Source organism: Heloderma suspectum, chromosome 6 (genome assembly GCF_057233095.1).
Source record: "Heloderma suspectum isolate Gila_16-S chromosome 6, 16-S_ref, whole genome shotgun sequence".
Taxonomy (NCBI): Eukaryota; Metazoa; Chordata; class Lepidosauria; order Squamata; family Helodermatidae; genus Heloderma; species Heloderma suspectum.
This window is the reverse complement of record NC_139463.1, coordinates 51,461,903-51,474,209: the sequence shown is the minus strand read 5'-3', so window position 1 is coordinate 51,474,209 and position 12,307 is coordinate 51,461,903. Positions and strand designations below refer to the sequence as shown.

Here is a 12,307-nt window from a genome sequence, read left to right as displayed (position 1 = left end):
CCCAGGGCAGGCCTTCCCTCCTGCCTGGTTTATAAAACAGCAGCTCCGGCACAATCCTCCCTAACTCTTCAAAGCACTCAGCCGTGACCCCCCTGCTTTCCCTCCCCCTCCAAAACCCCTAGCAGCCAATCCAGCAGCACTCAGCTTTACCAGGCAGGGCTTGGAGGGGACTGCATGGGATAAAACCAGCTTGACATGTTTCTTTCACAGGGAACAAAACTTCCTAAGCCAGCGGAGGCCATTGAGATCACCTGGACTTTCTTCCTCTGAAAGGTTTGGGGGCAAAAGACAGGCAAGAGGTTCCCCTGGACCTCCAGCTGCATCCGAGGCAGAGCAGGAGACAGCAGAGAGGGTGGGGGTGACGCAGCTTTCCAGGAGCTGCCACAAATTCCGGGGCTGTCAAGGAAGGGGTGTTGGTGGACGGCCTGCTCTTCATTATAGGGCTCGCTTGGCTGGTGCAGACATTGCTCCCGCCGACTTCTGGCCTTTTTCCTTCGCGCGCACCATCGCTTCTGCTCCAGGCCAGCAGGCCCTCGCCATTCACTGCGGGCGGGAAGTGCCCCTGCCCCTGCCCCTCCCGCAGCCCCGCCGGACGCTCCGTCAGGCAGGTGTCTCTTTCTTCCGCAGCAAGAGCCAGCAGGCTGGGCACCCCGCCAAGGGAAGCAATTCTGCGGGAAGGAGGAGACCCCTGCATTCTGCGCGCGACCGGACCTCCCCCACCCCAGACGAGCCCGGGCAGCCATGCCCCACGACTCCATCCGCACGGGTAAGCTCCCCCACGGCGAGGGTAAATGGTTTTTGATCTCTCTGCATTGCAATTTTAATCTCTTTTAATCTTCGTAAACTGCCCCGATAGCTCCGGCTATTGGGCGGTATAGAAATGTAATTAATGACGATAGCAATAATAGGGGCAGGTCGCTGTGTACGGAGCGCGAAGTCCCAGTCTGGACCACCGAGGGAGAGCACGGGGAGACCCCCGGCCCACTGCCCAGGCAGAGGCTGCGCGCCGAGGGCGCCTGCAGCCCGGGGCGGGACGGGGGCGCGCCAGCAGGGGCAGGCCGCTGGGCGGTTCGCCGCGGGCCTCGGGGCGGGCTGGCGCGGCGTGCGCCACGACGCCGAGGGCGGGAGGAGCGCCGAGCTGGCTGGCTGTCCTGGCCCGGCTGGAGGTGGCCTCGACGCCGGCGTGCCTGCCCCGATGGCGCGGGAGAGCCGCGAGCTAGAGGCGGTGCTCGGGCTCCCAGCAGCGCCGATGGGCGCCGCCGGCAAGCAGCCGAGGCCGCGGCCCGCCGCCTCCGCCTCGGCAAGCGCGCCCTCCCAGGCCGTGGCAGGGGACCGGCCTGGCGGCGCCTGCCCCCGAGTCGCGGCTCGCCTCTCCTAGCTGCGTACACGAGGAGCCCGCCGCCCCCGGCGCGCCTCCCGCGTGGGCGGCCGCTTCGCTGCGAGGCGCGAAGCTCGGGGCTCCGGCCCGGGAGAGCGCGCGGCCCGCCTTGCCTCCGCTGGGCCCGCTGAGGGGGCGCCCGCGATCGCCCGGCCCCGCCTGCTCGCGGGCGACGCGCTTCTGCCTCCGCAACGGCAAGAGTGGGGGGCGTTCAGGCAAAACGGGGGCGCCCGCGAAGCTGCCCCACGTTTCCTGGGGGCCTGGCGGCGGCGACGGCAGCTACTTCGCGCAACGAGTCGGCTGGGACTGAAGCAAGTCAAATTCATTTCACTAATTTGGCCAAATTTAAAAAAATAATAATGGGGTGTATGCGGAAGGGAAGGTAGTAGTTCCACCAACTTTAGTAGAGTGGACCCTCTTCTAGCGTCCCAAAAGAGCGTAGTAGCGGGGGGCTGAGGCTCTTGATCCTGGTCAACAAAATGAGACGAAAACAGTATTTCAACTTCGTCGCGAGCAGACGTGAAGGCTGGCCTCGCCGAAGGCGGTGGAAGAGGCGGGATACCTGAGGTCGCCGTCGGCGGGTCTCTGCGCGGTTCCCGCTTTCTCGTCTTGCGTGTAAGCCGGCAGGCGTGGCGCGAGCCTCGGAATTCAGTGGCGCGAGGGGCCGGCGATGCCCGCCCTCCGGCATAAAAAGGGTCGCCCCTTCCCCGCCTGCGTGGCATGACGCTGCGCTCTGTCGGGGGCGACCAGTTGGGTGACGAGCACGGCGAGCCTCGACGTTTTTGTTACCCTTCGTGCGCTCCTTTCCCTTTACTGGCGCAAGCAAAACTCGCTTGCTGGCCGACTCTATTCAGCGTGTTCTGTTCGCTACCAGCTGAGTATCAATTTTTCGTTGAGAACTGTTTTAGTGGGCGCTGGAGCAAAAACAGTTTGATTATTAAAAGCGAAAGAACCCCGCCATCCGCCACGTGTAGGCCCTTCTGCATTCTGATGTCTGATTTATTTGAATGACGGGCAGCGGGTATTTCCAGACGGTTGACCGGGTAAAACCGGAATGATCCCCTGCCGCCACTGGCCGGGGGAGAAGCCGAGGCCTTCGGGTGGGTGGAGGGTCTCCGCTTCAGGCCGCCGGGTCGGCTCCTGAGCCCCGTTTTGCGCGCTCCCCGCCCATCGGCGAAGCGGCGAGGACCCCTTTCCCACTGCTGCTCGCTTCGCCCCATGAGGCGTCTCCGTCGCAAGCGCTCGGCCCAAGTCCCGAGTCGGCGGAAGTTCGTTCCCTCGGGCCCCCGAGGGGAAAACCCGGGAGAGCCGCCTGCCTTCCTCGGCGAGAGCCGCGACAGTCGCGCAAACTGTGCAGGGGGGGCGGGGGTCCTGCCGTGCTGCAGTCTTCCAGACTCCCCGAGAGTCGACTGAGGATCGAGCCCGCAGCGCCGGTCGCGAAGCCTGCTGGCACACGTGGAGGGCGTTTGGGGTGGGAATTGCCGGCTCAGAGCCGGGAGCGCCGCGAAGTCCAGTCACCCGTCCCGCCGCCCGCGCCACTTTTCGCAATTCGCGGGAGCGTGGCGGGCCCTCGACGAGGCTGGAGCTGGCCTGGGCTCCCCTCAGTAGCGCTCTGCTCGCTTTTGGGTCCTTCGCGCAATTTCAGCCAACTCGGCTACTCCCCGGCATGTTCCTGCGAAGAGACCACAGGCGCCTCCCGGCCCTTTTGCGGAGTTAGGCGAAATCGCCGTCATCGCCCGAGCGGCTCCGCGGCAACTCCAGCCGCCCCCGACTGAGCACGAGCCTTCTTCGGCCGAGGTCGGAAGGGCGTCCCGCTCCCGTGTGCTTGATGGCCCAGCCTGCCCCGAACGGGATCACGAGCCTCCGCGTTCGGGGCGCACGCGTTTTCCCGTCCCGTCGCGGAACGAGGGAGAAAAGGTTCCAAGGGCGAGAAGACGCTGTAAGCCAAATAGCTGAACCGTCGCAGCCACGGCCCTTTGGGGCTGGCCTTGACATTCGGAATTTTCCGGTATGTGTCTTGGAAGCAACGTAAATGTGCGTATTTATGTTGCTTTCAAGCCATATATCGGGGGGGGGGGTCGTGTTTGTGCGTGTCACACACACACAGAGTTGGATTTATTTCCAGAGGGGCAGCCATGTTGGCCTGTTGCAGCAAAAACAATGACGGGCCCTGCTGCACTTTGCACGCAGCAATTTTCAGCAATTACTGCAGGCATAGTGGTTTCATGACAAATACAGCAATGGATAGAAGGGAGGGAGGGAGGGAGGAAAGGTTGAAGAGTATGGAAAAAGAAAATGTCCTGTCATGCTATCAGCACTTTGGTGTTTTGTGGGTTTGTCCATGCCCCCAAGCTGGGTGGCTAGTTCCTTGGAGATAACTCTCTTAGAAAGCGTTGTCACTTTAATTGCCATTTGAGCTCAACCAAGGGATTGGTTATAGGACTGGCAAAATTATAAAGTGCACTGGAATTTATCTGGATTTTTAACCAGAGTTCTAATAATGATCTCCATTACATCCCATGTGGGAATAAGAACAGAATAGGATAGCTTCCCAATTTCCATTAGAAGTATACAAAATGACTGGGGTAGCCAGAAGAAGAGTGTACCAATAGAATGGAATATGAGTGAAGAGTCTAAAAGCGCCCACTGTTTTGCTGGCCGTGATTAGCGAAGTAGAACAGAACCTAACTTGTTGAGCTCTAGGAATGGATTCCATGGAAGTGGGGAGGTATGAGGCAGCAGGCTGCAGGGGGCTTTCAGAGGAGGTGGTTCATCCCTTAGCCTCCATCCCACAGCAGACTCCCTGGATCAGGGAGCAAGCCAGAACTTGCCATGTGCGGGAGGGGAGCCTTTGTCTCCCCTATTTTACAACCTACAGCAGACACTACTGTATGGGAAGGGGAAATGGGCGGAGTGGCAGTGGGGGGGGTACTTTGCCTGCACAGGAACCAGCATCCCAGCCTATCCACTACCTCTTTGCTGGAAAGAAACATAAGCACATACTGCAAAGTTAAACCTTACTGCTGAATTCCCCTATGAAACAGAGAGTTGCACTTGACTTCATGCCTTCTGTTTTACATTGTTGTTGTTCAGTCTGTTTTACATTACCAAGAACCTAATCTTGTTGGGACTGTAATTAACATATATTAACCACACTCCATGAGGAAGCAGAATTTTCTGTTCAGTTCTTGTTTGTTTCCCACAAGACTTTTGCCCCTACTACTGTATTAAAATTGTTCTCACCGATAAGCTTTTTTTTTTTTTTTTTTTTTTTAAGTCCAAGGATTTCTCAGCATCACCTAAGCAGCCTGGTGATGGTGAAGAATAGATGCATTTTACTCAGGTCTGAGGGCATTCCAGGGGTGGGGGTGGGGTGGAACTCAGTCTGAAAATGGATTGCCATGGGGGGGGGAATGAGGCTAAACAATCTATCATGCTTGAGGATGTTGATACAAGTGTATTCTCTGTATGTTCAGAACTTGTGAGGTCCTGTGAAATTTTCTGCAACCAAGCAAAGCAATGTTAGAAGACAGCAAACAAAGCCTTCCTTTAGGAGAGATTAGGAAGCTCTGGGACTTGTAGCTTGAAAGACAGAGAAGTATGTGGAACCTCCCAAGAAGTGATATGTGAGATGCTGTCTCCAGAACCAAAAGTCCCAGAATTCCTTAGTTCTCTGTGGTATTTCTGGGGGCACCCACAGATATATTGCGGGGGGGACGACAGGGACGAGGCCTATTGTACCTATCTGCAGTTTCTATAAAATTCGCACACACGCCTCTATTTCATGGCACTAAAAAGGAACAGTGATGATGACAGGTTTCTGGGCTATAGAACACTATACATTTTGGAAGTACCCTGTAGCAAATGCCTTTAATTACCCATTTAACAAGAATACATTGGGACTCAGGACAGATATTAGCCAATGTATCTGCCATTTAAGAATTATAACTGTAGGTTTTATGTGCTTGTATCCAGATTTAATTTTAACTCACTTTTAAAGGAAGAAAACTCAGATTTAAATCTTTGCAGAATTAACATTTCTTTTTATCCACCCTGCCCCCAGAACCTACTGCCTCATCTCCTACCTTTCCTCTTTCTTTCCATCTCTATATTCTCCCTAAATAGCATTTACATGGAACAAAGGAAGCTTCCTTACATCTAGGCAGTCCATTTAGCCAGTCTTGTCTTCTCTGACTGGTAACCACTTTGCAGAGTTCTTTACATCACCTGCTATTTGCTCCTTTTTAAACAGTAGATGCCAGAGATTGAACCTTTATTTATTTACTGTGTGGTATTCTAATTCTTGTTTATTTAGCGAGTTAGTTATTAGCAATATTTATACACTGCTTCTCACTGGAAACAAATCTCGAAGCAGTTTGCAAAGTAACAAAAACAAAGATGAAAACCACGCACACGATAGCATCGTGAGATTGGTGGAAAGCGAGCTCCTGTCGCGGCTGGGGGAAGGCCGAAGCAAGCGGTTCTCAACAGATGCCTAGAACACGCCAGCAGCGGGGCAAGGGCAGCGGGGCCTCCCCTGGGCAAGGGAGGAGCCCCGAGGTCGGCAGCGTACGAGCCATCCCCGGAGCCGGCCTGGCCCTGGGGCGCTTAGGGCTCGGAGCGCGAACACCAGCGCCTTCGACCGGCTTGGCCGCAGACCGGGAGCGCGAGTAGAGCCTTCGGCGCAGGCACACGGGGCAGGACCGGCCCGCCGGGAAGGGTGGCGCCAGCTCCGGCGCGCGCTGCGCGGAGAGGCAGGCAGGCGCCCGGTCGCCGCCCGCCGGGCCTGGCGCCCTCGCGCTCGCCGCCAGGGGCAGCTGCGTCCGGAGCGCGGCGGCTCAGCCCCCGCCGCGCGTGTCCTCGCAGCCCGCTGGGCGGCCTCGCGCCTCCGCGCCAGTCGCGCCCGTGCTGCGGATCCCTCGAGGCCGGCCCCTCCCGGCCAGGGAAGCCCTGGGACGGGCGTGCTCAGGCTTTCCCGGGGACGCGGCCCCTCGTCGGGGCGTCCTCGGAGAGGCCCGCCCGGCGGCCGCAGCGGCATCCCGTGGCTGGCGGGGGAGCCGCGACAAGCGTGGCGCTCCCCCGCGTGCGCGCAGAAGGGCGGTGCTCGCTCCGCGCGCCCCGCCCCGAGCGCGAGGCAGGCGGGGCCGCGCCCTCTGGCCCGACCGGCTTCCCGCGCTCGCCTCCTCGGCACGTGCGGCCGCTGGAGGGCCCCGGGCTTCCTTTCTGCCGCTGAGTTGCCGGTCGAGCGCTGAAAGCTGCGGCCGGACGCTTTCAGACGTAACCTGGGCAAACGAGACGCTGCCTGGAGAACGCAGCGAGGCGGAGAAGGGGGCTGAAGGGTAAAATAATTTGAGTCCCGCCCCAACTAGCTCTGCGGGTTTCCTTCTGGGTGGGGGGCTGTTGCTTTGGGATCTCCCCACGTGCAGCCCGGCCGCCTCCGCGGCGCGCCCCCTCCCCTCCCCTCCAGTCTGAAGAGGCGCGTTGATTTGCTCTGGGCAAGAACTGGCCTGCGGCTGCCTTAACCAACCCGCCCCTGGCGGCGTGGCGGGCGGCGTCTTTCCTCTGGTGATAATTCCCTATCCGTGGCTAATAATTTACTTCCCCCAGCAGATCAGAAATACAAGGGCATGTGGCTGAAGCCAGTTACTGCCCTTTGATTCTCTTCATCTCCTGTGTCTTTTATTTTTATTGTATTAATGGAATTTTGCTTTTGTGTGTGTGTTTAACTGTTGAAATGGGCCACCCTGCAGTGGTTCTTGCAGTGGAAGGATGGGGCATGAATCCTCTGAATTGCAGAGTTGTGCTCCGCTCTGCCTGACTCCCCCCTCGCTCCCCACCTTCCCCTTGTGCCTTTTCTCCTCCCTCCTTTCTTTCTCTCCACAGCTCCAGAGGGTGCCCACCCCACCCTGGCACCTATGCTGTGGTTAGAGGGAGTGAGGGGATGTGTGTGTAGGAGAGGTGTGGGTGGAATATTTGCAGAGCCATCTTATGCAGCTCTGTGCAGAGGAAAGCCTTAGTGGGCCTTATTCCCATGTAGCTGTGCAGACTTGCATCCTTAAGAAGGAGTAATAGATGAAGGCAGGAACTGGGGTATAGGGTGGGAGCTGGGAGTGTCTTGCCAATTTTGTGCTGTATTAGTTTCTTTTAACTGTGCCTGCTGTGCAAGGCTTTCTGCTCAAACAGGAAAATGTGGGTTCAAAGGTGTTTTGTTGCTCTGTCCCATCCCCCACCCACCATGCATTCATGATGTTCATCTCAGTTTGCCTTTCTGAAAAAATGGGATTTTGCTGGAGCAGAAAAGTGTGGGTTCAGAGGAGTGGGTTTGTGTTCTAAGGCTCAGAGCCCTGACTCTGCCAGCTCTTACATCCACTGTCGGTGTGGCAGTGCCAAAGAGGTCCTGATGATACTTTGCCAAAGGGCCAACAAAATCTGTCCCTGCATGTAGCCTTCTAAAGTGGGGGGAAGGAGGCTGTAAGACCATATAGTCCACTCCCTAAAATTGCCTAAGTTTGCAGCAGCAACAATACTCCAGCTCCCCATGTAAGTGTGTTTAGGATTTCTGTGACTTAGAGCACCCTGAAATGGGGGGATGTAAGTTCAAAGTTTGTTGCTTTGACTTCTTGATGATCATGCAAAAGATTGACATATGGATTGGGCAAATGAAAGCAAAGGTTGAATTATTTTGAATTATTATTATCCCTTGTCTTCAGGATTTACAGCACAATAGTGAGAAAGGGCTGGATGTGCCTGATCTCGGAAGCTAAGCAGGGTCAGCCCTGGTTAGTATTTGGATGGGAGATCGCCTGGGGATCAGGCTTCCTGCATGGAGCAGGGGGTTGGACTCAATGGTCTTGTAGGCCCCTTCCCACCCTATGATTCTATGCATGTTTACTTGGAACTAAGTTCAGTGAGGGACTAAGTTCAACTAAGAAAGTGTGCATAGGATTGCAGCCTTAGCCACTTCCCTAAGGTTTCTATAAGTTTAATTTCTGAGTGATGTACTGCACATGTATGGAACTGAACCATGCAATCCGTAGCTGGCCATTTTACATAGTAAGGTTTTTTGTACTGTTTATTGTAAGATAATTTGTTTTCCCCAAGTATGTCTGCTATTTTTATTACATTTAAATTAAACTTTTCCTCCAAGAGCTAAAAGTGGTATATGTGGCTCCCACCCCCACTCTGCAATTTTTATTCTCACTACAACCTGTGAGGAAGGTTGGGACAGTCACTATATGTCTTTGTCTATGGAATTTTGAAGGTTATGGTTTAGCAAACCAGACAGGTGCAGGGCCATTGCGATCTTTGAGCCTGTGCAGGAGCAGGTGCAGTTGATGTATTAGCTTATCCTTGCAATAGGCGCTCCTAACCACGGAGGTCACTTGGGCCTCGAATGACAGCAGTGGATCTAGGAGCATCCCCAAACTGTGGATCTGTTCCTTCAGCCCCCATCCAGAGCTGGTAATTCCTGTAATTCCCAGACCGGGGAACCACTCACTCACAGTGCCTCTGCCTTATCCGAATTCAGCCTCAGCTTATTGGCCCTCATCCACTGTGTTCAACCACCAATCTGGGTTGTGCCCTGCCTCCCCTGATTCAGATGTAATGGAGAAATAGAGTTGGGTGTCATCAACATAATGATGTGATTTCATATATATATTTGCATTGGCGACGAGGTGTTACCTTGAGGCACAGAGGTGATGCTTGGGGATGCCATGATCAATGGTATCAAAAGCCACTGTGGGATCAACTAATAGTAACAGAATCGCACTCTTGCTATCCCTCATCCATCAGGGCAACCGCAGCTTATTCCATTCCAAGCCAGAACCCAGACTGGAATGGGTTGCGAATTGGACATATGACTGCCTCAGTCACTCTGGACACAGAGTGGAGACTGTCAGAACAGATACGCGCTATTTTCTCAGCAGAGTGTTTTGCATACTCATGACAGTGGGTTGCAGAAAACTCCCCTTACTACTCCAGGGCCTAGAATGTAATAACCCCTTTACAACTTGAAACAACTGCACTGGATGACACTGTGCTGATGCAACGGTGGCAGAAAAGAATGACGTCTTTGCTGCCACCACCACCACAGAGCTGGGACTTGAAATGGGCTCTTGCCCATGCTTAGCTGGATTCTCCCTATAACTAACTATCCAAGGCCAAATGTCATATCTAGTTTGGCCCTTAGTGGCGATTTGTGTAACCATGTAATTTTGGCCATTTCTACAGCTCTGGTTTGGTTACAATAACTCGGACAAATGCTAGATGTTTGTGGGGAGAGAAAAAAATGAATCTTGATTCAGCTTGCCCCCTCCCCACAACTACCTGGCATCTATACATAGGCGGAGGGTTCTGTTTCACCCTTTGCCCTCGCTATGGTCCTGATTAAAACCACTCCCATACCTGCTATTCATAATAAAAGGAAATAACCATTTGACTCAGTATTGATCATGTAACTCAGGTTAATTATATATTTACATATTTTAGCCCACCATCCACATTTTAATCATGGTAGTTAAACAAGTGATGGAGTTTCCCACATGTGCCTGCCCTCCTCTTCCTCCACCGTTCTCCATTGTAATGAGTTTGGCTGGCAGGCCCGGAACCCTCCGGACAGCTCTCCCTGTCCGAAACATGGCCCTGACCTACTCTGCCTGAATGAATCCGTACCAGCCTATCTGCATGGGGAGTGGACAGTGATGGAGATGCACTGAGCCAATCACGATCTGACTTTAAAAACGAAATACTTTTGCCCCTGTCGGTCCTCCCTACCCGCCTTTCTTGTCTTGGAGGCCAGGCACTGGCAAGGACAGCTCTGAGCCTTCCTCCTTTATTGAGAGCAGCTGTAGCAGCAACAAACTATGGGTCAACGGAACATGTGACACAGCAGAAGAGAGTGGGGGCTACTTGAAAGTAAGCACACGGGTCCTGATCTAGATTGGAACCACTGTGTGCAGCAGTGGGGGAAGAAACATTTGCTTTGTTTCTGGAAGCCCCCTCCCCTCAGGGGTTTAAAAAGACTCGTTTTCTTTTCTTTTTTGGATTACACTCTCTTTTTTCTCCTTGGCCTTTGTGGGGGGCAGTTAGGGAAGCAAGTAGCTGGGGAGGTTTAAACTCCCCCCCTCATGTGGTCTCAATCCATATCAGGCCCTGCATGCTTACCTTAGAGTAAAAAATGAAAAAAGGGGAAGTGTGTGCAAGAAACCAGAGTACACTCCAAGTAAGAGAGTAAAGGTTTGAAAGGGTGCTTTTCTCTGTGGCTTTGAGGAGATGACAGTGATGATGATTCTGCCTGCACACACTCAGCATTGCAGGCATGCTCTATCAGCGTCCCCTATTGTAATCTCCTATGGGGCCGGGGGGAGGCATTCTCCTTGTGGTTGCTTGGGTTGGCAATGGGTTTGTTTGTTTGTCTGTTTGTGGTTGCTTGTAGGGTGGATTTTGGATGTTCTCAGAACTTACCGCCCATATTGAGTAATCTAGTCCTATTTACTACCGAGTAGAGATGCATAACCTGGATTCTGCACAGCCTGCATTTCACAGTTAGTTCTGAATACACATGCAAAGAGGTAGTTTAGGGGATGCTCTGTGCATAAAGCCGTGGATTTTGGATGCTCTCAGACAGTGGTATGTGTTGCTGACTGCTGGGAATTCAAAAGACTTCCTTTTGTGATGCTATCCAGGTTTATAACCCCATCCCAAGTAATGTATTCTGCTTTGTAAGCATGATGTTAAATCTAATTGCTTTAGTTTCCCCTTTTGCAGTTGACTGCTGCTGGGCTCAAAATAATGTTTTTCTTTGTTATTTTCTGCCTATGGTGACCCCCATAGCGGAAAAGATAGCAAACTGTTAGGTTAGAGAACTGGTTAAATCTGCGCTAAATGATAATACCATCATCTTGATTAATTGCTGGTTAGAAAACCATACTAAAAGAGTGTGCATCAATGGCTCCTCATCAAACTGGGGAGTGGTTTCAAATGGGGTACTCCAGAGTTCTGTCCTAGGCCTGGTATTCTTAAACATATTTATCAATCACTTAGATGATGGGTGAAGACACCTTGAAAGCCCCTTGAAAACAATGCAGTGATTACTCGAAGCCAACATGGATTTGTCAAGAACAAATCCTGCCAGACAAATCTCATCTCATTTTTGGATCAGGTCACCTCCCTTGTAGACTGTGGGAATGCTGCGGACATCATATACCTCAACTTTGGCAAAGCTTTCGACAAAGTGCCCCATGATCTCCTGATGAGCAAACTAACTCAAAGTGGGCTAGATGAAACAACGATACGGTGGATCTACAGTTGGCTGCAGAATCGGACTCAAGGAGTGCTTATCAATGGGATCTTCTCAAATTGGGGAGAGGTAACGAGCGGGGTACCACAGGGCTCAGTCGTGGGCCCAGTGCTCTTCCACATTTGTATTAATGGCTTAGAGGAGGAGGTGCAGGGAATGCTGATCAACTTTGCAGATGACACAAAATTGGGCGGGATAGCTAATACATTGGAAGACAGAAACACAATTCAAAGTGATCTGGATAGACTGGAGCGCTGGGCAGAAAACAACAGAATTACATTTAATAGGGATCAATGCCAAGTTCTGCACCTAGGAAAAAGAAACCAGATGCATAGTGACAAGATGGGGGATATGTGGCTCAACCACACTACAAGCGAGAAGGATCTTGGAATTGTTGTCGATCGCAAGCTGAATATGAGCCAGCAGTGTGATGTGGCTGCAAAAAAGGCAAATGCTGTGTTGGGCTGCATTAATAGAAGCATCGCTTCCAAATCCCGGGAAGTACTAGTTCCCCTCTACTCAGCACTGGTTAGCCTCATCTGGAGTGCTGTTTCCAGTTCTGGGTACCACATTTTAAGAAGGATGCAGACAAGCTGGAGAGGTTTCAGAGGAGGGCAACGAAGATGATC

At 53.3% G+C, this 12,307-nt stretch overlaps 1 protein-coding gene across 1 annotated transcript in view; it reads left to right on the top strand.

Moving 5' to 3' along the window:
• The first annotated feature begins 208 nt into the window (after positions 1-208).
• Positions 209-12,307, top strand: part of PAX8 (paired box 8) — an 88,993-nt gene continuing 76,894 nt past the window's right edge. Inside the window, exons 1-2 of the mRNA XM_084804274.1 lie at positions 209-273; positions 628-766. Coding sequence (XP_084660400.1) covers positions 742-766 — 25 coding nt within the window. The 5' untranslated portion in view covers positions 209-273; positions 628-741. The remainder of the gene's footprint in view (positions 274-627; positions 767-12,307) is intronic.